Source organism: Triticum dicoccoides, chromosome 4B (assembly GCF_002162155.2).
Source record: "Triticum dicoccoides isolate Atlit2015 ecotype Zavitan chromosome 4B, WEW_v2.0, whole genome shotgun sequence".
In the NCBI taxonomy this organism is placed as follows: Eukaryota; Viridiplantae; Streptophyta; class Magnoliopsida; order Poales; family Poaceae; genus Triticum; species Triticum dicoccoides.
In genome coordinates, this window is record NC_041387.1 from 3,549,170 (window position 1) to 3,575,833 (window position 26,664).

The 26,664-nt window shown below is 45.2% G+C and overlaps 1 protein-coding gene and 1 long non-coding RNA gene across 2 annotated transcripts; both read right to left on the minus strand.

Moving 5' to 3' along the window:
- Nucleotides 1–3,367: 3,367 nt before the first annotated feature.
- LOC119293142 lies at nt 3,368–5,800 on the minus strand. The gene is made up of 3 exons (XR_005142970.1): nt 5,035–5,800; nt 4,165–4,250; nt 3,368–3,644 (listed from the first exon to the last, which is right to left on the minus strand). It is a non-coding gene; the product is annotated as an uncharacterized LOC119293142 (long non-coding RNA).
- Nucleotides 5,801–17,255: 11,455 nt separating this feature from the next.
- Nucleotides 17,256–19,141, minus strand: LOC119294393. Its single transcript, XM_037572576.1, has 2 exons — nt 18,022–19,141; nt 17,256–17,518 (listed from the first exon to the last, which is right to left on the minus strand). Exons 1-2 carry the CDS (start codon nt 19,139–19,141, stop codon nt 17,256–17,258), a joined length of 1,383 nt encoding a protein of 460 aa, XP_037428473.1.
- Between the last annotated feature and the right edge of the window lie 7,523 nt (nt 19,142–26,664).

The following is a 26,664-nucleotide window of genomic DNA, read 5'->3' on the forward strand; positions in this document are numbered from 1 at the left end:
TAGATGTGGGATGCCTTCGATTTCTCCATCACACTTAATAGCACGAGTCACAAACTTGCCAGTGCGGCATAAAATGAAGGAACAAAGTGATACCATTGGGCCACAAACTTGCACATGACGAGGCAGCCGCACTAGCCAGTAGAGGGTGTCGGCTCAAGGCAAAAGAGGTGGCGGCGATGACGGGGTCTAGGTCAGGGTCATCATGGGAACATGCGGGCAGGACCCACTAGCCACCGCCGACGTGCTCGTCCTCAATAGCGGAAAAAAACCCAATACGAACACATAATGTGCTATGAAGTGTTGAACTATCTGCTTGAAAGCATCCATTAAAGTTAGATAGTGATTGTTTTAATAGGAAAGGTTCAACAATCTTCTCAAAAACATCCATTAAAGCAAGAGATAATTTGGACCATTTGATTTTGCATCGAAGAGCTTATGTTAATTGTAACAGTTTTTTTTTTGCGGGAAATGTTAATTGTAACAGTTAGCTTTGTACGTTTCATCAAGCGCAACTGGGGCAGCACTGAAACAGATTTTCAAGCAAGCACAGAAGTCCCAGCAGATCCTTTTGATTACGAGTTCATGACATATGATGTTAATGCTTGAGCAAGCAATGCCAGCACCGCATAAGGTAAAAACCAGAGGAAATCTAGTAACATAGTGTATGCAGCGATAAGAGGAAGTTCACAAGATAAATGGATGACATGCAAAACTAGCTCCAGGGACAGAGATGCAACTCTTTTTTAAAAGCGATGACGACAACTTGTAGGCTCACAACATATAACCAGGGTAGTTTTCTTGGTAGTGAGAAAACTCAAGTCAACTGTGATAAATGAGAAATCCATGTCTAATTGCCAAAATAATTGCAATTTTATAGTTTAGAAGCCGATATTGTTCTTACCACTACTACAATGCAAAATTGTCCTTGTCCAGAATATAAGTTGGGCTCAATCTGACCCGAATCTCGTAGGGCATGTTTTGTTCGAGAACGAAGTAGAATGGAATGTCATGGTTCCATTCCACTGCAACAGGTTGGTTCCGTTCTCATGTTTGGTTGAGGTAGTTAGGTGGAACGGAATCGATACATTTCAGTGTTTGGTTAGGGGAACCGAACGAAATGAATTTGGTTAAACTCACCTCTTGCATAAAATTGATGAGATCTTCCTCTGAGATTACCTCTGGAAATTACCTCATGGAAATGGAACAGTATTTCTATTAACAAATTATTAGAATTACCAGCAAAATTTCGATTGTATTATCGTTTAGACAATTTCTAAATTCAGTCACTATGTTGGTTTTTGATGTCTAGATCAGATCACCCAGGATCAACAACGTACATGTATGTGCTAAGCTAGCACACACGCAGGCAGCTGGACGGATTATCCTACAACACGCGTAACCAGGCAATAGAGGAAAACGCATATTGATGGATTGTTGGCCACAGCCTCGTGTCAAGCCTGTTATACCCTTTATTGCCTTTCTGATCTGGTGTACCCGCTTATTTATATGCATAAGATAGACTACTAGCTAACAGGACTCGGTGTACTACAGCTAATGCTACTAGTTATTCGTTGGAGTACTGCTCGGACTACTACGACCGTGTTTAATTCTAACACACTATTCAGAAGAAATTAGTTAACCCTTGGTTTGCTTTAGGTAGAGAATGTTGGGAGGATCACACCATAATGACACAAAATAAATTGTTACATCTATAAATAATTTCCGTTACCATGGACACTTCATAGTTCATACTCCCGCATGCACCAAAAATTCAGAGTATGTAGTTGGCATTACCACACACGCATCCAGCATGCAAACAAGTTCAGAAATTCAGAGTTCAGAGTTAAAACGTTGGCGTGAGTAGATCAATCCGGCTCCATCCTAGAGAACGCACGGTGCCTGAGGTAGAAGAACCACATGCCGCTGCCAGCCACAGTCTGCCCCTTTACACCGTCTTTCACGCCACCCACCTCCGCTCGCATGCTGTCCTCTGCTAGTCCGCCGTTGCCCTAGTGCACACCATCAGAGAGGGAGAGATGGCGTGGAGGCAAGGGAGAGCCAGCGCCGGAGAGGAAGAGCCATGTAGGTGGCCTGCGGCGTCGCAGACCGAGAGGAGAAAGAGACGAGGGGGTTGCGACGCTTAGTTTATGGGTGACTGAGAGTCAGGAAGGGTGAGAGCGAGGTGTTCTGCGTCGTCCGGCTGATTTGGAGGCATGACCAGGTTTGGCATATCGAGCGAATATGCCGTTCCAGGAACGAAGGGGTTCTGATTCCTCGTATGGACCAAACACGAGAATGTGCCTAAGGGACGGAACAGACCTGCTACATTCCACCTAATGACACAAACCAAACTCAGCTGTAAATGAGAAAAAATATGAGCTACTCCCTCCGCCCCAAAATATAAGAACGTTTTTAACACTAGCATAGTGTCAAAAACGTTCTTATATTCTGGGACAGAGGGAGTACTATTTTAGCTGTATCCAGTATTATTGTTATATGAATGACATATCATACTCCATAACAAAGTTGCAGTACAATCTAACGGTCAGGAACAGTGCTGTTAAATCCTGAGACTTGACTGACAATCCTGCTAGAATTTCAAAAATCAAAACATAATGATCAGTCATATTTATGCACTTCACCATCAGAAGCAACTCAGTTTTATCCATAATAGAAATCTGAAAGGTATATTTCAGTAAATAACTTTACTACCAGAGGTGTGTGAGAAGGCAGATTCTGTAACCATACAAATTATTCATGTGCATACTTACGTATGAGGTTTCAGAGCTTGAGCAGGCATACAAAATTTCCTTGTATCAGGTGATAAAATAGAAACCTGATCATATCAAACAGCTAAAAGAAAGGGAAAATCATGGGCAGCAGACACCAAAAAAGGAGAAATGCTTCGGTTGCATGCAGAATAAAAATGTGGTTGATGTCTCATGTGTTTCTATAATTCCATAGCTACATAAATCCATGCAGCAAACATAGAGTAGCATCAACTTGAGCGAAATTTTGCAGATAAATATGCAGAGGCTCTAAAGGATCATATAGCTACTGAACATTGATGGTCACACTTTTCCTAATAAACCTGTCTTAAGTTTCTTCTAAGGAGGAAAGTGGAGCTAGGAGGGTGGCAGCGGCAAACTGTAGAATGATGAGGATGACAGGTTCAGGCCACTATAGAGCCAAGAATGAGTGTCCAAGCCGAGCATGGCGGTCATTGATTGTAGGAGTCTAACCTTCCTAGAACTAGACAGCAGCCATAATTCTATGTATATACTATACCTTATAACATACGAGCATTACCTGTCCCTGCTGCATATGGTGATTTAATGATGTGCGGTTCATTATGACAGTTAAATCATTAGCAAGACTCAGAAGATAAATTGTAGATAGATATTCACTTCACAAAGACTATTAACCCAAGAAACTCTACAAGTCATTAATAACGAACACAAGCTGAGACAATTAAATCCAACAAATTCCACTTCCCGGACAACCGTACATAAAAGTAGAACAACCTACATACTACAGAGATGCAATCTCAGCGTCAACCACATCACATGCTTCAGCATATGGAGCAGACTAAACCAACTAGACATTTTTCTTCATTTCAGCAACACATGAATAACTCGAGGTACCTGCAGAACAATCAATGTCATGTGAGTAACCCAATTGGTACTACTCATTCCCAGAAGAACTCAAATTTCTGCATGATTTCAACAGTACATTTTAACTTTTCCATTGTGCAAATTATATGATTTAAAAGAATCTAAAGCTGAATCATTGTGCTAATCAAAATTATACTATTAAAAGAACAATAATACAAACAGAGAACAACAATAGAAGAACAATATTCTGTAATGGTTGACAGCAATGTCCTCATGTTTTTTTGCTACATGAGTACATATGATCGCAGTAGGTCATAAAAGATCAGTGACTGAATGCGTCAAAGAGAGGCAAAGACTAGACTTCTTAGATTGATCTAGACGATCAACAACATATTATTTAGAAATGTGGGAACTAGACAGTTTAGAATTTATTCACATTAACGCACTACAACCTACAACAATAAATCATGCATCATCTTCTAAACTAAGTACCCAAGACAAAAAGATATGCTGCCTTAAAGACATACAAATAACATGCACAAAAATTTACCTCACTCATTCAAACCAAGATAGCACATTACTATATCACAAGTGTTCAAAGTTTCAGTTCCACCCATTTCCACCCAACTCCCCTGCCTAAAACCAAAAGAAGCAACAAAAAATGATGAAAATTCAGAAAGAAGTTGAATCAATGGGAAAGCAATATGTGCAAAACGCTATATATTTACGTAAGAAGAGGGAAAATGACTCCACATCTATTGCCAAGTGCAAAACAAGAATGATAAAACGGTTCAGATGCTCAAGAAAAATGCATTTATCTAGAACTCCATTGTCAAGAAAGCCAGTACCATTTATGACTAGTGTGCAAAAATGAAATATGCACGTTTAGCATCAAATAGTACCATTCAAATTATATGAACCGGTAATACTTTCCACTAACAAATTAAGTATGTGCTGTTATGAATTGATGAAGACAAAGATTATCTTGCACATACATTTATTGGATAGAACAACATAACGATCTTTTAAGCTTTCAAATGTGCCAGTGGGTTAACTATTTTACATAGGAGATTGTTTCCTCATATTTTTCTTAGTGTAGTTATAGCCAGTTTCCAATTTTTATAAACCTCCTGATGGAAAGATCATTAATTGGACAGAGTCATAGTTAGCATTTAGAAGTGGCAGGGCATCAAAGCAATAGATATCCGAAATCCATCTTTAATGTAGCCCAGTAATAATAAGTTACATCACGATACATCACAGGCACAACAAAGAAACAAACAGCTCAATGTATCCTGATCGATCCTTAATCATATTAACAATGTTGCAGCAATCACATACCAAAAGGAACTGTAATGAATCGCCGCAAAACAAACTAATGGATTTTTTTGGTTGTGCAATGTAGACAGGGAGGTATTACCTGCAGTGTAGAAATTATGGTAGGGATAAAACATGTCGATACACATGTCATTTCTTTTAATGATATGTTTGATCTGCATTGAGTCAAGTTGGATCATGAAGTTGCCAATCCCCGTAGACAGAACAATCGCATTTGTGTCCTCATCATACCCGACGATAAATACCAAAGGCTTTGTGCTTGGAAGCAACCCCTCCAAAGGAATGGTTTTCTGCAGCAACACCCATCCGACAACACCGTCACAGTTAAGTTTCCTTTCCCATAATTGGACGGTCAGTCCCGACAAAGCAGCGAGGCCTAGTCCACCATCCTCCATCCGTAAGAGCTGAAAAGACCAGCCACTGATAGCGTTCTTGTCTGCCGGCTTCTCAATCACAGCAAGACTCTGCATTTCAGTATCAAACACAAGGGCATCACCTCCACAAATCGCCCAGCAAAGCACATTTCCAACAAGGATGCTGCACCTTGTCCAATGAATTGTATTTTCTATCGCCGTCGAGAAAATATCTCCCCAAGCACGAGATGTGGAGTCATAGAGAGAAGCGAATGCCTGCTCGTATCTGTTGCAGATCAAGACCAATTTGAACGGCCCCCTGATGCAATCTCCGTGCACGTGCCCATCTTCGGCATTAGCACAAAGCACCGCGGCATGCCAGGCATAGAAACTACTCGTTGTAACGTCGTGAAGCCCCGGTGGAAAAGGCACACGATGTTGCTGGCCGGTGAGAGGATCCCACACGACGGCCTCACGCCGACCCCCGTTGACCAGGACGGCAAGGCCGTTGCGGCAGCCCATGAAACGCCACTTCCCCATGGAGCTTTGTCTCTTTGGCACCGAGAGACGATTGGCATGGATGCGGTCAGGCGCTTCCAGGATGGGATTGAAGTCGCAGACTACGGTATAACTCTGGTTGAAGAAGCCGATTAGCGGGGGTTTCCCGTGGTGTTTGCGGAAGCGTTGGACGAATTGGGGGTCAGAGAGGACGCTGCTCCAGCGCTTGCATACGGCGGACGCACGTGGGAGGGAGGATGGCTGAGGAGGGAGGCGCAGGAGGATCTCCTGCAGAATGTCCTCGTCTTCCAGTGGAGGTGCCGTCGCCGGCGAGCAACGGCGGCGGCTCATACTTCAGTCTAGGGTTCCTGAAAGCAAAGATCGGAAAATAATCATCAATCAAGAATGTTAAAACCAAATCAAAATTGGGAAATCACGATCTAGGAAAGGAGTAGTAGAAACAAGGGGCCTCGCCGTCACCGTTGCTTCCAGGGGCCGTGCCGGAGCGCCGCCGTTTGTCGCCTCAACCGTCGAGGAACTAGGGTTAGGGTGAAGGACGATGGTGGCTGGGCCAGGGACGCGACGAGCGGAGGAGGCAGGGAGAGGCGCGGCCGACGGATGGAGAGATTTGGCCGAGGGCAGGAGGAGCGCGGCCGACGGAGGGAGAGATTTGGCCGAGGGCAGGACGAGCACGTCGCCGGCGCGGGAGGAGCAGCGGCGGCTGGCCGCCGGCGCTGGGAGAGGCGCACGATCTGAGAGAGCGATGCGTGTTTTTTTTTCTTTCTTTTCACGATGTAAAAAAAAACAGATATGACCATCCACGAAAATATGGGGAAAATTGAGAGCAAGAGGAGCGTCCTGCACCCACAGTTCAGTCCAACGATCAGCTCTCGAAATATATAGCACTCCCTCCGTCCCGAAAAACATGTTGCGGGCGTAGTTCACTGGTTATTTTGTGAAAAACTCCTCGTGGTTTCAAAAGCGTTTCAAACAAGTCTCTCTGCCCCGTCTTCTTCTTTCGCCTGCGCGTTGCCAGGGGCCGGCGCCGCCCAGCTGCGTGATTCGCCAGGGGCTGGCGAGCCCAGTTGAGCTCCTCCGCTGTAGCCATGTACCTGCTCTCACCTTCGCCAAGTACCTGCTCTCGCCGTCGTCGCCAATTACCTCCTCCTCCGCCGCAGCCCAGATCTGTGCCGCCGCGGTCCCCTCCCGCTGCCTATGGGCTTCGCCGGAATCTCCTGCCACGCGCGTCCCTCCTGGAACCCCCGCGCATCCTCCTCAAGCTCGCATGCGTCCTCCATCGTGCTCCCGCGCATCCTGCTGGAGCTCCCACGCGTCCGCCGCCGCGATCCCTACCGGCGTCGCCGGAGCCTGCCTCCATGATCCGGTGGACCGGGAGCTCGCGCGTGTGACCCTCTATCTCCCGCGCGTCTTCCTCAATCTCCTGCGCAAGCCCGTGCTGCTCCTTCTCCCGCGCGCGCCCGTGCGGCTGCTTGTCCCCTACCGCCGGTTGAGCTCCTACCCGTACTGCTACTACTCGTTTATCCGTACTGCTGCTGCTCGTCAGCCCGTGCTGCCGCCAGAGCTACATTCATCAGGAAGAAGGTACTGTAAGGATTTGCTCCATGAGTTAACTGAAAAAATCAGTAGATATCCAGTCAGTCAATGTTAACTGAAGAACTTTGTCTTCTTTTCTCCATGAGTTTCCCAGCCATCAATCTTTCTTCTCTCTATAGTATGGTGAACACCTCCCCTTTTTCTAGCATTTAAAAATAAAATGATCACCTAGTCTAGTCTGTGATGTGAAAAATGGAGGGGCATCAACCTACATCTGTCTGACGATGCATGTTTTGGGGTTCACATATCATACAAGTTCAGAGATAAAAACAAATCCTGCTCAGATCAATATCACCTGCCCAATATTAAGTCAACCTACACCTGTCTGACGATGCATGTTTTGTGATGATGCTCACCTAAATAAAGGAAGAGGAAAACGTGGGACTGCATATAATATACGGCGCCACAACAACGATTTCAATCCGCCTTCCGTCCGTCCGGTCGAGGTCTCGGAGCCAGCGGCGAATTCAACACCAGTTTTTTGCTGTGAACCTTGCACAAGGAAACAACCAATCAATCTCCACTACTTGTACTCAGCTGATAAGTAAATAACCAACTTTTATTACAATTGGAAACAGATCACATCAGAGTGTGGTACTACTTCACTGCTGAAATTGTAGGTGTATCTATCTTCAAAAATGTGGGGTGTCTTTCAGTGAAAAATGAGGCTCCATCCATCCAGTGGATTTTTAGCTATATTGAGATTTTTTAGCAATATTCACCACCATTGCAGAGAGATTTTTGAGCTATCGAAATGCAAGAAAAAAGAAGCATCAGGCAGTGAGCAAGAGATAAATGTCATTAACTTACAAACATAGTGGACACAAAATTATCTCGGACTGCTGTATCACAAGCTGTATGCCAGGCTCAGTCAAAATTCAGATCCTCCAAAGGCATGGCCAAGAATTGTTTACATATTAGGAACATTTCAAAACCATGAATGGTTTTAAAACGAGTGAACATTCTTGCTGAATGCTACCTATATTTTGTTAATGTCATGAGGACTTTTTAACATCTTGTCATTTTGGCTGGCATCTAGACAGCACACACACATACAGTACATTAGATGCACTATATATTCAACTCAAAATTATTTGATTTATTAAAATTATTGGAATTTAAATGACAGGACTGACAGAATTTTGTTTACTGAATTTTGCTTTCAAATTGCTGCTGACATGGTCATGGTCATTTGCAATCTTCAAAATTTGGCTTGAACATGATACTTTTTGTTTAATCTGGACATGTGTATGGTTTGTATGGTGGCTCAGTAATAACTTTGTGTGTGTATTCTTGTTTGACTAGTGCAAGTGCATTTCTTGTTTGACTTGCATACTCATTTTGTGTGTGTGTGTGTGTATTCTTGTTATGGTACCATGGTGTACTCATCTTTTGTCATTGATCGTAGGAAACATAACTATGGATTTGAACTTGATGCCTCGAAAGGAAGAACATGAAACTATGGATTTGAACTTGATGCCTCAAGAGGAAGACGATGAAGGTATTAATTTGAATTGGATCCCTGAACAGGAGGAACCTCAAGTGGCAGAGAATGGAACTATGGATTTGAACTTGATGCCTCAAGAGGAAGACAATGAAGCTATGAATTGGATGCCTCCAGAAGATGAAGGGAAAGAGGGTGAAGCTCAAGAGGAAGAGGATGAAGTTATAAATTGGATACTTCAAGAGAAGAGAAGAGAATTGTCAGATAAGGAGAGGCATGGTGTTTACTTCGCTTTGTTGGTAATCGAGCTCAGAGATGAGTCTGTTTAACCAGACAACAAGCTGCTATCTCAAACCTGTTGGACATAAGTGTACGATCTATTGAAAGAATCTGGGAAGAAGCCAAAAAGCAAATTGCCGATGGCAAAGAAGTAGATGTCTCAACCAAGAAGCCAGGAAGATCTGGCCGAAAGGGAAAGGAGCTGGATCTAGAGAGGACCTCAACAATCCCACTAAATAAAAGAAGGACAATTCGATCTCTGGCACGGTCTGTAGGTGTGGCGTGGCTCGATCGACCCTACATAAGAGGTTCTAGTTGAATGAGCTCAACCGCATTACAAGCACCGTGAAGCCTCAACTCAAGTTAGAGAACAAGCTTGCGAGATTGAAATTTTTGTATGTCCATGGTCGATGACAATTCGATCTCAACTTCTCGGGCTATGTTGAAACAAATGACAAATATGGTCCACATCGATGAAAAGTGGTTTGACATGACGAGAGTGAAGAATAGTTAACATGTACTTCCAGGAGAACCTGGACCGAAGCGCACCGTGTCAAACACTCACAACATTGGGAAGGTAATGTTCCTAACAATTATTGCCAGGCCTCGATATAACAATGAGGGAGAGCTAACATTTGATGTGAAGATAGGTAATTGGGCATTCATCGAAGAGACTGAGGCGAAGTGGACAAGTCAAAACAGAACAAAGGGAACAAAAGTGTTGGCATCAGTAAAAGTAACTAGGCCTATGTGCAGAGATTATCTAATCAATAAGGTTATCCCGGCAATTCAGGATAAGTGGCCTGACGATGATGAGGGAGCAACAATATTCATCCAACAGGATAACGCAAACCCTCACGTCCTTCCCAATGATGTAGCTTTTCGAGAAGCTGTGGAACAAACTGATCTTGACATCCGATTGCTACAATAGCCCCCAAATAGCCCTGAGTTAAATTGTTTGGACCTCTGCTTCAATAACTCTCTCCAGTCTCTAACTGACTGCAGGTCACCTACAAACATCCAGTAACTAGTACAGGGTGTGGAAGAGGAATTCGAGAACTACAATCCCGACAAGTTGCACAGAAGCTTTATCACATTAGAAGCAGTTATGTTTGAAGTTATGAAAGACAAAGGAGGAAATCAATATAAGTTGCCCCACTTGCACAAGGATCGCTTTCAGAATGCTGGACTAGAAATAACCGGTGTATATTGCGACAGTCAGGTAGTTGTTGATACTAGGGTCATTATAGAAGAAATGGAAATTGCAACAGGAAAAGAAAATGAAAGGAAAGAATTGGCTAGAGAAGGGAAAAGAAAGAAAAGTAAAGGGAAGGGAAGGGAAGAAGTGGCCAGAGAAAGGAAAAGAATGTACAAGAGGGGGCAAAGAGGCCCTTATGTCATGTAGTCAGGTGCTCCTTGTGTATGTCTTGTGTAATCTTGTGTCAAGAGGGGACAAAGATGCCCTTATGTCATGTGTAATCTTGTGTCAAGAGGGGACAAAGAGGACCTTATGTCATGCCCTTGTGTACGCCTTGTCTAATCCTTGTATATAAACTCCTTGTTGGAATTTGGGTTATTTGGAATTTGAATTGATTTGGATTAATTTTAGTTATTTGAATTAATTTAAAATATTTGGATTAATTTGAATAATTTGGATTAAAACTGAATATTTGTGCTAACATAATGTTTGCCATTTTACAAATGCACGAATTAAATTTCTAAAATGAAGCCATAGATATACAGTGTTCTTTATGACAGTAGCTAGGTACTGTAGATAGGATAGCTGAAGTTTCAGAACTGAGGAGAAGGAAGAAGTAGGAGTATCTTTATGTTGCAATCCTTGGGTTTATAAAGGAGCAAATGGGACTTGAAGAGCACTTGCAGTAAGGGAAATTCAGTTAAAAAAAGGCCTTGAGTAAATTCAGTTAAAGATGCATTAACAACAAGGCCTTGAAAAAACTTAGACTTCTTAACAGCATGTTCTGATCCACTAAGAGCAAGTCTAAGCTTTTTCCTACACCACACACACACACACACACACAACACAGGATGTCAAGATGACCCAACTTTTTTTCATGTCATGGCTTTGATGAATGATGCCCCCACATTTCATGATCAATCTGTGAGAATAAAACCATTAGTCTGTGGAGGTCCTGTAAAAAGAAAATGTGGAGGTCCCATGCCCAAACTAAATGAAACTAAATGAAGGCTGCTCTAGGAAAGAGGGAGGCATTCTCATCTTGTCATCTTGACAGAATTCAGAGTAGTTCAAACAAGATCCACTCTACTGTAAAATTCAGTGAAATTTGTCAAACTGAAAATGGAAAATACACTTCTGTTGTACTACAGTTTTGCAAACTGAAAATGCTCCAAGCAGATCTTAGTTTCATAATGGAAGAAGTAGGAAGAAGTAGGAGTGGACGGCGTCTTCTACCTTCTGGCGACGGCGACACAGGGTGGACGGCGTCTTCTACCTTCTTGAAGAAGCCAATTGTTCTGTATAGAAAACAAAACCGAAATCGAAATCAGTGCATGAATATGCTGTCAGTTATCAAAATCAAAATGTACTCCAGTTTAAAGTGTACAAATGCACTAATTAAATTTCTAAGATGAAGCTAGTGTGGAATGTGCTGCTCGGAATTTACACTGAATGCATTTTGCACTGAATCTGTGAGAATTTACACTGAATGCATTTACACTGAATCGGTGAGAATTTACACTGAATGTACTGCTTGGAATTTACACTGAATCTATGAGAATTTACACTGAAAGCATTTCTCTAATGCTCGGAATTCAAATCTAGTCTGACTTTACACTGAAAAAAGATTTACAGAAAAAATCGTAAATTTACTAGCTTGAGCAGAACAATTTCAGACTACGTTGAGCAGAACAAAAAGAATCCTAAGCTTGAGCAACCCACGGGAGGGGGCCGAACCTGCTGGTCACGTCCGGCGGCCACGTCGGGTCTCATCGCCGGAGCACTTTGCGCCGCCGTCTGGACATCGGTGCGTGCGGCCTAGGCCCTGGAAGAGTCGTCGGGTGGTCGTCCGTGCATCTCTCCGTCCAAACCTGCGTGCAGGTGCGACCGGACCAGATTCGTGGTCCACGGAGTCGATATGGCGTGGAATTGGTCGACGACGACGTTTAGCCGGCGACGAAGTGGTCGAAGAGCAGATCCACACAAAAATCAAAGCTTCCCCGTCATTGTCGAGGAAGTGGTGGACCAACGCGGCGAGGGGCGGGGCGGCGGCGTGGGGCGGTGAGGGTGGGAGGGGGAGGGGGTCAGGCAACATGGGGCGGCATTCAGGGACGGGAAGAGCAAGGCGGAGCCCGTCGTGCAATCTGCCGTCGGCGGAGAGGGAGACCGACCACAGAGCGACAAAGACGCTGGACCGCGGGTTTGGTCGGGAAAAACCTGACGACTAAACTGCAAAATAACCCATGCGGCATGTTTTTTTGGGACAGAGGGAGTACTAGACAATCTGCAACATGATCGCGTGTATGGTTAATGTAACATTTGTCGTGGCGTGGTTTAGGACAAAAGGAGGTGCCTTTTGCTATTCATCGGCTTGCGGTGTCCATTTGCCGTGGTGTAGGCAGTGGGGTGGTCTCGGATGCCGGGGCGGCGCCCCTGGTGGTGGGAGCCGTGGGGCTCGTGGGCGGAACTCATGGCTCCGGTGCGGGTTTGTCGCCACGGCCGTGTGGGCGGCGTGGTGGCCAGTGCTTGGCAATCCGTGAGGGCGGTGCGACGACTGCTCTCGCGACTTGTCCCACCAAATTTTGAAGGAGTATTCTTGCCAAGGGACTTTCCTTGCCTTGATTTGGCCAGGCCGACGACGGCGGAAGCCGTGGGCGTCGTACCCTTCCTGAAGGTATCGTCGTGGCTACTCCCCTTGCTCCGGGTAGCTCTTCTTGGTATCGTCGTGGGCGTCGTACACTTCTTGGCGCAGACCTTGATCCTTTCAATCAGTCAGCGGCGACACTCCGGTGCCGTATCCTTCTTGAAGGCGTCACCTTGGAGTCGTATGTTTATCGGGCGCAGCTTCGTTTCTTGGTGATGTTGGTTCACGATGGAGGACCTCGACGTCTTTCAAGCCCAACTTTGTCCGTTGCTTGGAGTGATTTGGGGTGGTGTGTTGTTCTTCTACATCGTTGTATCTTGCCCTGGGTGTGTGTTCTGGCATCGAGTTATATGAGATGTGTGGTATGTCTGTTGTTTTAAATATAAAGTCGGGTGCGAGGCTCTTTGTTACACCCTTCCGGCGTTGGGTGCCAACTAGTTTGCATATATACCCTCATTGCCTTCCACTTTTCACTTGTCTCACCAACGGCCCTCTTCCACTTTACAGGTTCCCTTCCATTATTCAATTTAATTTGTTTCGGTGAGGATATATATATCTCTACTAAACTTCCTTGCTTCCCATGCATTGTGTCGCTCCGATTATGCCAGTTTTGGTAGAGAATGTTGGGTGGAATGTTGATATATCATGAATTAGTTAACCCTTGCTTTTTGCTTTAGGTAGAGAATGTTGGGGGGATCACACCATAATATCACAAAATCAATTGTCGCATCTATAAATAATTTCCATTACCATGGACACTTCATAGTTCATACTCCCGCATGCACCAACAATTTAGAGTTTGGGGTTGGCATTACAACACACGCATCCTGCATGCAAAACAGTTCAGAAATTCAGAGTTCAGAGTTTTAAGGTGGGCGTGAGCATGGTTTTCAATTTCAGTTTCAACAAAATTTCAGCACCAACTGAAATCACTGAAATTCAGTGAAATTCACTTATTTCAGTTTGCATTTCAGCCAAAAGGCCGAAATATTCATTTGAACTTAATTAAATATTTGAAATTTTCAAAAAATATTTTGAAAAATATTTGATTTCATGTGTACTACTGAATTGGCTGAAATATTTTGACCAAAACGTAATATTTCAGTGTCTACTGAAATTAATGAAATTCAGTGAATTTCAGTGAAATCTCACTGTAACTGAAAACCATGGGCGTGAGTAGAGCAATCCGGCTCCATCCTAGAGAATGCAGGGTGCCGGAGGTAGAAGAACCACATGCCGCAGCCAGCCCCAGTCTACCCCTTTACACCGTCTTTCACGATACCCACCTCCGCCCGCCTACTATCGTCTGCTAGTCCGTCGTCGCACTAGCGCATGCCATCAGAGAGGGAGGGATGGCGCGGAGGCAGGGAGAGCCAGTGCTGGAGAGGAAGAGCTGGGTGGGTGGCCTGCGGCGTTGCACATCGAGAGGAGAAAGAGAAAAGGGGTTTCATGCGCTGAGTTTGTAGGTGAGTGTGAGTTAGGAAGGGCGAGAGCGAGGCCTTGTGCCTCGTCTGGCCGATTTAGAGGTATGACTAGGTTTGGCATATCGAGCGAATATGCCATTCCAGGAACGAATGGGTTCCGACTCCTCGGATGGACCAAACACGAGAATGTGCCTTAAGGACGGAACGGACCAGCTACATTCCACCTAATGACACAAACCAAACACACCCATAAATGACAAAAAGAACTAGCTACTATTTTAGCTGTATTCAGTATTATATGAATGTCATATCATACTCCATAGCAAAGCTGCAGTACAATCTAACGGCCAGGAACAGTGCTGTCAAATCCTGAGACATGACTGACAGTCCTGCTAGAATTTCAAGAGGCAAAACTTAATGATCAGTCATATTTATGCACTTCACTATCGGAAGCAACTCAGTTTTATCCATAATACAAACCTGGAAGCTATATTTCAGTAAATAACTTTATCCATACGTGATAGTTTGTACGGAATCAACTTGAGCGAAACTTTGCAGAAAAACATGCAGAGGCGCTAAAGGATCATATGGCTACTGAACATTGATGGTCACACTTTCCCTAATAAAACTTTTTTTCCGGGTGACTTTCCCTAATTAACATGTCTTAAGTTTCTTCTAAGCAGGGAAGTGGAGCTAGAAGGGTGGCAGCGGCAAACTGCAGAACGATGAGCATGACAGGTTCAGGCCGCTATAGAGCCAATAATGAGTGTCCAAGCCGAGCATGGATTGTAGGAGTGTAACCTTCCTAGAACTAGGCAGCAGCCATAATTCTATATCTTATAACATACAAGCATTATCTATCCCTGCTGCATATGGCGATGAAGTGATGTGAGCTTCATTATCACGGTTAAATCACTAGCAAGACTCAGAAGATAAATTGAAGATAGATACTGACTTCACAAAGACATTAACCCAAGCAACTCTGTAAGTCATTAATAACGAACACAAGCTCAGACAATTAAATCCAACAAAGTCCACTTCCAGACAGCCGTACATAAAAGTAAAACAACCTACATACAAAATGGTGCAATCTCAGCGTCAACCACATCACATGCTTCAGCATATGGAGGAGACTAAACCAACTAGACATTTTTCTTCATCTCAGCAACCCATGTATTACTCTAGGTACCTGCAGAACAATCAATGTCATGTCAGCACCCAATTTGTACTACTCACTCCCAAAAGAAGTCAAATTTTGCATGATTCCAACAGTATATTTTAACTTTGCCATTGTGCAAATTATATAAAAGAATCTAAAGCTGAGTTATTGTGTGAACCAAAATTATACTACTGTAAGAAAAAAAATACAAACGGAGAACAACAATAGAAGAACAATTATTCTGTAATGGTTGACAGGGTACCTTGAACCTCTCTAGTTGACATGTGCTCATGATTTTTTGCTACATGAGTACATATGATCGCAGTAGGTCATAAAAGAACATTGACTGAATGCCTCAAAGAGAGGCAAACACTAGACTTCTTAGATTGTTCTAGATCAACAGCATACTATTTAGAAATGTGGGAGCTAGACACTCTAGAAATTATTCACATTCATGCATTACAACCTACAACAATAAATCATGCATAATCTTCTAAACTAAGTAGACAAGACAAAAAATATGCTGCCTTAAAGACATACACATAACATGAAGATAAATTTACCTCAATCATTCAACAAGATAGCACATTACTAGATCACAAGAGTTCAAAGTTCCAGCTCCACCCATTTCCACCCAACTCCCCTGCCTAAAACCAAAAAAACAATGAAAATTCAAAAAGAAGTTGAATCAATGGGAAAGCAATTTGTGCAAACCACTATATATTTATGTAAATGGAAGAGGGAAAAGTAGCTTTTGTGGCAAGGATAGTAAATGACGCCACATCTATTGCCAGGTGTAAAACAAGAATAATGAGACTGTTCAGATGGTCAAGAAAAATGCATTTATCTAGAACTCTATTGTCAAGAAAGCCTGTACCATTTATGACATATGTGCCAAAGTAAAATATGCACATTTTAGCATCACATATGCCATTCAAATTATATGAACCAGTACTGTTTTCCAATAGAAAAATAAGTATGTGCTGTTATGAATTGATAAGACAAAGATTATCTTGCACATATATTTATTCAATAGAACAACATAACGATCTTTAAGCTTCCAGATGTGGCAATGGGTTAACTATTTCACATCGCAGATATAGTTTCCTCATATTCTCTTAGTGTAGTTATAGCCAGTTTCCGATTCTTATAAACCTCCCGATGGAAAGATCATTAAACGGACAGAATCATAGTAAGCATTTAGCAGTGGCAAGGCATCAAAGCAATAGATATCCGCGTCCAGCTTTAATTTCGGCCAGTAATAATAAGTTACATCACGATAAATCACCGGCACCACAAAGAAACAAACAGCTCAATGTATTCTAGTCGATCCTTAGGGGTTGTTTGGAATTGGATAGCTAATTTTTAGAGAACCTGTTAGCTAAAGAACGTGTTTCAGGGCCTAACTAACTAAAACTTGGTTTGGCTAATCGAACTAATCCTTGGATAAGAAAAACTTGGTTCTTGTGATACTCAGATTTTTCTTTTTGGACAAACGGCTGCGATACGTTTTTGTGCAAACGCGTTTTACAAAAATAGGTCCTGACTTGTGTTGTGTGGCATGCCGTTGATCATCATGGAGAAGAACGCCTTCCTCCACCACAAGGCTGGAGCTGGCGCCAACGCCGGCACGCTGATTTGCGGCAGCCACGAAGGACGGTGGCGGACGGCGGATGGAGAGGCGACTATGTCAGTGTACGACCACGCTGACGGCGACCTCATGGTCCTCCCCATGGCACGATGCGCTGCCTGCTTCCCTCAAGAGACAGAAGTGTGACTCCCCGACGCTCGTTGTATAGCCCCGGCATGGCCGCAGATGTGTGCTTGACTGCAATGAGTGCGCGCACGACACCAGGACGGCGGAGTACTTCCATGGCAACGACATGCAGCAGCCCATGGTAGTCTTTGCGGGGAAGACGAGCTGGGCGACCAGGGTAAACGCCCTGCCGGCGGCTGCACGTGGAGTCGTGTTGGTCAATTAGCCGAGCAGCAGCCCACGGCAGATTCTATGCTCGGGGTGACAACCTCCGTGACTTGGGGAAGAGCCCGCTGGCGACCACGGACGAGATCCTTGTGGCCGGAGGGGACGCGAGCAGCAGCAACGAAGGAGTCCTAGACTGGATCTTGGAAGGTTGTCAATGGCGGCCGAGTGGGAAAAGCAAGAAGAGATCATGCCAGACATACGAGAGAATAGGCTAATCGCTATCCAAACAAGGAATAATACATCACCGATTTGTTACTTTCCTGACCCAAACATAATTTTCCATATACTATTTGTTGATTAAAAAGATTGTAAAACGGGTTTTCTTAAAAATAGGCTAAAAACTGATTTTCTATATACTCGTGGCTAAAGCTCCATATCCAAACAACCACTTAATCATATTAACAGTAATGAATCCCAGCAAAACAAAATAATGGACTATTTTGGTTGTGCAATGTAGATAGGGAGGTATTACCTGCAGTGTAGAAATTATGGTAGGGATAAAACATGTCGATGCACATATCATTTCTTTTAATGATATGTTTGATCTGCACTGAGTCAAGTTGGAGCATGAAGTTGCCAATCCCCGTAGACAGAACAATCGCATTTGTGTCCTCATCATACCCCACGATAAGTACCAAAGGCTTTCTGCTTGGAAGCAACCCCTTCAAAGGAATGGTTTTCTGCAGCAACACCCATCCGACAACACCGTCACGGTTAGGTTTCCTCTCCCATAATTGGATGATCTGTTCTGACAAAACAGCAAGGCCTAGTCCACCATTCTCCCTCCGCAAGAGCTGAAAAAACAAGTCAATGGTAACATGGTTGTCTGCCGGCTTCTTGATCACACCAAGACTCTGCATTTCGATGTCAAACACAAGGACATCACCTCCGCAAATCAACCAGAAAAGCACATTTCCAACAAGGATGCTGCCCCTCCTGGCATAAATTTCATTTGCTATCGCCGTCGAGAAAATATTTCCCCAAGCACCAGACGACGAGTCATAGAGAGAACCAAATGCCTGCTTGTATCCGTTGCAGATCAAGACCAATTTGAACGGGCCGAAGATGCAATCGCCATGCACGTGCCCATGTTCGGCATCAGCGCACAACACCGAGGCATGCCATACACAGAAACTACCCGTTAGGGCATCGTGGAGTCCCGGTGCAAAAGGCACGCGCTGTTGCTGGCCCGTGAGAGGATCCCACACGACGGCCTCGCGCCGACACTCGTTGATCAGGACAGCGAGCCCGTTGCGGCAGCCCATGAAGCGCCACTGCTCCATTGAGCTGCGGCTCTTGGGCATGGAGAAACGATGGGCATGTATGCGGTCAGGCAGTTCCAGGACGGGTTTGAAGTCACAGAACACGCCATATCTTTGGCTGAAGAAGCCGATGAGTGGGGGTTTTCCATGGTGTTTGCGGAAGCGTTGGACAAATTGAGGGTCAGAGAGGATGCTGCGCCAGCGCTTGCATACGGCGGACGCACGAGGGAGGGACGATGGCTGAGGAGGGAGGCGAAGGAGGATCTCCTGGAGAAGGTCCTCGTCTTCCAGCGGGGGTGCCGGCGCCGGCGAGAAACGGCGCCGGCTCATTCTTCAGTCTATTGTTCCTGAAAACAAAGATCGGAAGAGAATCATCAATCAAGACTGTTAAAACCAAATCAAAACTGGGAAGGCAGCAGGTAGAGAGGAGTAATAGAAACCAGGGGTACTCACCGTTTCTTCTAGGGGTTGGATCGGAGCGGCACCGTTTTCTGCCTCGACCCTCGAGGAGCTAGGGTTAGGGTAAGGGCAAAGGACGCTGGGGCAGGGAGAGGCGCGGTCCCCGGAGGGAGAGGCGCGGCTGCCGGAGGGATAGACGCGTTGGACAGCAGGAGGAGCGCGGTGCCGGCCGCGGGAGGGACGGTGGCGGCTGGCCGTCGGCGCTGGGACAGACGCATGATCTGGGAGAGAGATTCCGTGAGGAGTTTTCTCCACTCTCTGATGTGGAATGCACGGTCTGGGAGAGAGACGCACGTTCTCTTACAGAATATAGAGAAAACACTGCTATTTTTTTTACAAAAGGCAATTTTATAAGATGGCTCCGCGATGACCTTGGAGGTACAGTGGCACATGGCACGGAGACGCGACGTGGCGGCGCACGGGACTGCGGGGCGCTACTGCAGCAGCGAGTGGTGGCTCGTGCCTGAGGCGCAGTGGAGGTGTACACGGCGCCGAGACGACACACAACGTGGCAGGACTCCTGTCGGCAGACCATGTGGCGACGCCGTGGCTTAGCGGGTGACTGTTGGGAAATAAACCACGGCGGGCATGTGTGTGCGCCTGCTGGGGTGTCGGCGCTGGTTGGGGCCGCGCCGTGTCCGTGGCCGTGCATGCGTGTGTGTATATGCCTGGGCATAGTCCGACTACTACATGGGCATAGTTAGCATCTCGTCATTTTATCTAGGACGTGTGCAGATAGTGTCCGGGTGTGTGTGTGTCAGCAAGCATGTTTGCGCGTGCGTGTGTTAGTTGTCGAACTGCGCGGGTGTGTGACCGCATCAGGCACTGGTCTCGGTCGCGTCGGGGGCGCGAACATGGAGTGCGGGGCGTGGGCAGTGGGCCAGTGGGTGCGTCGGGAGCGCGGCGTGGGGCGTTGGTGCGCCCACGCATAAAAGACCCCTTCCTCCCCTGTAAGTTGGCTGTGTGAAGTCGAGTTCGTGCTTGGGAAAAAGATGGTCGTTGTCGTGGCAGGCGTATGTGCGCGGGAAAAGACTACAGTGTCGATGTTCTTTTTTCTTCCTTCTATCGCTCAAGCGTAGCAAGCGGAGAGAGTGAGAGCTGTGCAGAGGGAGCTGGGCTCCGGCGCTAAGAGCAAGCTAGGGCTAGGCGCCAACAATTGGCATCAAAAACTACCAGGTTCGGAGGGCCGTGGCATCCGCGACGCGCGCGGCGGACATGAATGCCTCTGTTGCGGCGCGTGGCTAGTCCGCGACGGAGCAGTGTGATGTCGTGCGCACGACGAGCACGCCGATCGCGGAGCGCGAGGAGGTCCCGGATGGCCTGCATGGTGGCGCAGAGGCCGCGACGGCTCGGCGCGACGACCGTGGAGGCACCATGGCGCGTGGCACGGAGACGCGACACAGCGACGCGCGGGACTGCGGGCTGCTACTGCGAGATGCGGCTTGTGCCTGAGGTGCAGCGGAGGCGTACATGGCGCCGAGACGACGACGACATGGCAGGGCTCCTGTCGGCAGGTCGCGTGGCGATGTCGTGGCTTAGGGGGGTGACTGTTGGGAAATAATCCATTGCGGGCATGTCCAGTTCGTGTGTGCACGCGCTGGGCGTGTCTACGCTGGTCGGGGCCGCGCCGGGTCCGTGGCCGTGCGTGCGTGTCTGTGTCTGGGCATAGTGCGACTACTGTATTGACATAGTCTGACTAGTGTCTGGCCATTATCTGGGGCGTGTCGAGATAGTGTCCCGGTGTGGGTGGGTGTGTGTGTCAGCAAACGTGTGCGCGCGTGCGTGTGCTAGTTGGTGAACTGTGGGGGTGTGTGACCGCGTCGGCCACTGGACCCGGTCGCGCCTGAGCGTGTGCGTGTGCGTCGGGGCGCGAACGTAGAGTGTGGGACGTGGGCAGTGGGCGAGTGGGCGCGTCGGGAGTGAGGTGTAGGGCATTGGTGCGTGCACGCATAAAAGACCCCGCCCTCCCCTGGATGTTGGCCGTGTGGTTTCGAGTTTGTGATCGCGAAAAAGATTGCGGTTGCCGCGGCGGGCGTATGTGCGCCAGAAAACATCACCATGTCCCTGTTCTTTCTTCTTCCTTCTGTCGCTCGAGCATAGCAGGCGGAGACAGAGATGTGCAGAGGGAGCTGGGCTCCGGCACTATGAGCAAGCTAGGGCTAGGCGCCAACATATTTGATAGATAAGATCATGCCGGATATGGCAGATCTAGAGGTTTTTTTTATAGGGAAACCTAAACTAACATGTATTTTCTCTTGGTGTGAGCATAGAGTGCCACCACACAATTTTTCAATAGTTCATCAAACATCGACGATTATTTCCAGAAAGATGCACTCTCCCCATTCCAAATTTCCACCTTTGTTGTCGCTGCAAAAAAACTGTTGGTCACTAAAGATGGATATCCTCAGGGTGGGGCTGGGTTTGGGCCGAGCTTTGCAACATGACCTCAAAATCCCAAGCCCGAGCCCAGCCCATCCTAAAACGCATGAACGTTGCCCTTTTTATTAAAATAATGATTTCAGGATATTTAAAAAATATATTATACCTATATTTCCAACAAAATAATGATTTATGTCATGTTCCGCTGTTTGGGCTTTCGGGCCGGGCTTTGGGAGGAAAATCTGAGCCCAAGCCACCAGGGCCCGTACCGGGCAGGAGCTAATTAAGTCGAGCCAATGCTGATGCCGCTCTGCAGAGCAAGAACCTGCATCACCATCGCCGGGTCTGCCTCTCGCCGTTCGAGCGGAGTGGCGCCAGGGCTGTTGTCGGGCATCTACGACTAAGCTATACACAAGAAATAGACATGCTTGAATTTAATTACAGTTGCAAAGTTTCGTTTTCTACATTTTTCACTAATTATGCTGTAATTGATTCTCCCTATCGAGAGCCTTGCATTGTACTACTCGATCTAATGAGGAGTAATCCTTACTTGTCAGTTTTGCATAGTATTTCCAACAATGATAGCTTGTCTACCACGCAAGATTATCGGCTAGAACAAAACTCGCATTTCGGACACATCCCATTCATAGCTTCTAATACTCGAACTCAACACGGACAACTGATATGTTCAAACGGCAACTGGACGAGAGATGTTGATCCTTCAATTAGACACAAAAAGGTGGAAAGCCAAACTAGAGATGGATTGCCATGTAGCAGGAATACGACATGTGCATGCCCATGGATTTTTAGTTCGGCTCTCTAGTTCAGATGGTCTGGAAGGTTTTCCGTGAGGTGAGTTGATTTATAAAGTTTTAATATGGGTGCTCGCTATCAAGCAACTTCATGCATCTTTGCATCCTGCACAGGACTAATATACTGGCACATGAACATGGGTAACATCTTAATGACAGACTAGACAATTAGGCTGTTAACAGGAGGTCCCTAGCTCAACTGGTTGGGGAGTGGATGTACAAACCCAACACCTGAGTTCAAATCCTTATGGAGGCGAATTGAGGTGGCGGGTCCTACTCCTCTCTCCTTGGGTGGGGGTCGCGGGGGGCCGCTCATCCTGGCAGAGGCGCGAGACCACGCGGCATGCGTTACCTATGAGCTGGGTCAGTCCTGATGGATCCCAGCTTCGCAGGCTCGCGGCCAGACTTGTCCAATTGCTTTGGGACTTTTTTATTTTTTTTCCTCGCCTATGCATAGCTTTGGTCTTATGACTTTGCTAATTGTCAGCGTGTTTGTGTGTATTGGTGTTGGCTGTGTGCATCTTAGCTATGCAGAGGCCGGGTGTGGGCTCATCGTGTTCGGTATCTTCTTGATGCTTCATTTTGAGTCAATAAAATCCACCCTTTGTCGAAAACAGGAAGGTGCCGTCCCTCTGCCTCTTTTTTGCATCCGTTGATCAGAGTTTGTACGTTGATGGCGCTATGTTAGAATTAATAAGAACAATAAATGCTCCAACTTGGTTCATGTGACATTGGCGTGAAACATCCCAGGATAATCAACTAGTACAGGACTAGAGAACCCGTAATTTTTATTGGTGTGGTTTACTGACTATTGCTGCTGTAATTCGTACACTTGAATGCAATACAATCAACTGTCATGTGTACTTGTTCTGCTCTATTTGGTATTGTCAGAGCAAGCCTCTTATCTGTATGGATCAATGTCACAACTGAGTGCAACAAATAGTTATTGTATACTCCACATTTTAACTTGTGTTTAATTTGTTCGCCTTGTCTGAACAGAATTTTCGTGTTAGTTAGCGCATTTTTGTATATTGGTGGTTACTTTCCCATGTATTTATCTGTCAGCAAGTCACCACGACGCAAGGAACATTTATTCGCTGTGTTTTTAATTAAGGAGCATTTGCCCCAAATTTACTTTCATTTAATGAAACTGATAAGACAACAATGTCTCATCAACGCAAAGGCTTGATCAGTTTTAACAGGAAAGGTAAGTATTACAGGACCTCAACCTAGGGAGAGTTGTCCAAAACTTAGAGCACACTGATCCCCTGATATTGGATCCATTTTAGCGGGAGCATTTTCGTATGTTGTTTTTGCATCCCATCACTGTTTCTTAAACATTCCGAGATCCATATAACTCAGAAACATTTGAAAAAGTTAAGGCAGTATTAAAACTTCGATGGTAAGCTTTGCGAGAAGAAGGACCTTTCCTTTTTAAGAACACTGAAGGACTGGAACTCGGAAAGTCAATTTGGCTCCCGGGGGCCCAAAAAAGTTTGGAATGAAAAAAATCAAGACAAAATTTATTTGTGTACTTAGTCACATCTAAATGCTACCTACAAATTTTGAGGTAAAAAGATTAAACATTTCGGCTTGTGCAAAAAAAAAACATCGATCACGAAAAGTTCCCCAAAATGTCACCCCAAATTTATTTATTTTGCCGCTGAAACACCGCCGCTCCGTTTCACATGAAAATTGTCATGCATGTCCGCGACACTAATACAATCATCTACAAAAAATTTCAGAATTTTTTGAAAACATTTAATATATTTTTTCGTGTTACTGTTCACCCAGGAGCAAATGCTCCCGGGAGCCAAAATGCCAGCCCCACTGGAACTGCATTATATTTAATCAATGATGAGTACATATATACAGGTATATACAACGCAGGTGCAGCCATGATCTCAACTATTGCCCCAGCTAACTCCACTAATCAGGCACATGCAATATGGACGCATGAGACCAAATACAGTATGTTACGTGGGTCCAACGGTGTGTCTGAACCTGTTCCAACACTCCGTCCTAATGGTATTCCCCTGTTCCAACTGCAGTAGCCTTATCATGCAAAAAAAGAGGTTCTAATTAGCTTCTTGCGCTATGGGCGCGACAGGTCATCTAGTGTTTCATGAATTGGCGATGCGTCCATAAGAAAACGTGTAACGTTTGAACGAAGAAAATCTTGCAGGGCCGTCCTTGAACCGGGAGCTCCATACGTAACATTAGCAGGCCCACAGTGTGATGACGGGAGGTTTCAGTTGAGTTGCATCACCGTGAGTAGTGAATGCCCAGGCCTCCGTTCTTCTTTGCATAAATTAATTAGTTTGTTCCCAAGCAACAAGACAGTCGGCCTTCCGGTCAATTGACCATTCCCCCTTGATCAAAATTAATTGTGTCGTATGCATATTGCAGCACCAGGAAGTGGGCCATTGTTATTAATGGGGTTAGCAAGGCGACCGTGATTAGACGCGTTTATGCACATCCTTTGGAAATAAGATAGGGTGGTAACGGATCCCTTGCGAAACTCCACAATCGAGGAATTGATCCTCCTAAGGAACCATTAAGAAGAAAATGAGCTTGGCCAATTTGCAGGATAACGCTACTCCATTGTACCCTGTTTTTTCACCGAAGCCCCTGTGTTGTAGGCTTTTAGTTGGTAACATGAGCTTGGTCAAAACTTTTCGAAAGTCCAACTTTATTACTATGATGGGTAGCCAAAGCCACCACTGTTGTGCACACTGAACAAGCTCTGGGGCCAAGGCAACGTTTTCCACAATAGCATTCCCTTTAATGAACCCTGACTGCATGTTATGAGCAAGATGTACAGTGAATTGCACCTGCATCAAAGGTAATGAAAAGATTAAACATAACAAGTGTTGTGTGAAAGGTATTTGAATCAACAACTAGAGCGTGACAAGAGATAATGCAAACTACGGCCATGTGAGATACTTTCAGGTTTCAGATGCAGTAGGATAAATTTGCCTGGGCATCACACTCGGACTGGATTTGCGGGAACAAACACTCCAAAAAACTTGATTTGACTGATGGAAGACACTACGAAACGAAATACTGATTCAGTAGTGCGAAATTCTGTGGGGACACCCCAACAATATATCTTCATTTGCATACATTAGACAAAATTAGTTCTGTAGTAAACACTGAAGAAGTTGCTGAGCTACCAACTGTTAGTCAAAACAATGGTCTCCAATATCTAGTTTCTTAGGTCAAAGTACCCAGCGCCCTTCCAGTATCGAGTAAGATCTGACCGGCATCGTCGATGGCCAATGGAGTCAGTAGTCCTGCCACTGTCCAATCTGTATCGAGTGCTCGCTTGTCCATCCCCAACCACCGTCAATTGTAACTCGCTCCTGCTTGCGCCATATGGTCATCATCTCTGCAACCGTCAAGTTCAAGATAATAATAGTACTGCAATGAAATGTGAATTACTGGTTCATACATTGTAAAAACAAGTATTCTATGAAACCAAGAAATTGTTGAACAAATACTGAGTGCAACATCCACTGCGCCAAAACAGCAGCACGTGGATATAAAAACGTAGGAAAGATAGCACAGAAAAAATAGTTGTTTTTTAATGACATTATGAGAAGCGACAACAAGGTAACAACCAACAATTGTCGATTTCCATTTCTCAAAAAGAAAAAAAAATCGATTGCAGAAGCTGTCTTTTTAAAAGTTATTGGCTTCATCCACCGAACAACCAAACTAGTCAGATATTCACATAAAAATACTTCCTATTAAGATCAAAACAATTCATGGGTTTCTCTAAGGTAGTTATACCTCAATTATTTTTAGTACTAACAAGCTGAGACACCCAGGAGCAGCCACAGCTTTCCCATTCGTAAGAGAAACTGAAATTTCATGAACACACTGCCAACCAAGGATGAACAAATGAGCAAGCTACCAAATTGCAGACTTGGTTTCACGGAGAAGAGCAGACACCTAGGGATCAATACATCGGTATGAACTTCACACCAATTTTCTACGTTCATATATATAATAACACAATAACATTCCAGTTTGATTCATATATATACATTGGTATGAGCTGTTATTTGCATCAAAGATAAACAAAATGGGATTAAAGTATTGAATACCAGACCTTGTATTACTGCAAAATCAACTAGATAGCTAAGGTACATGAGCAACACAAAGATAGTGCGAACTATGGCCATATCAAATAAGTAG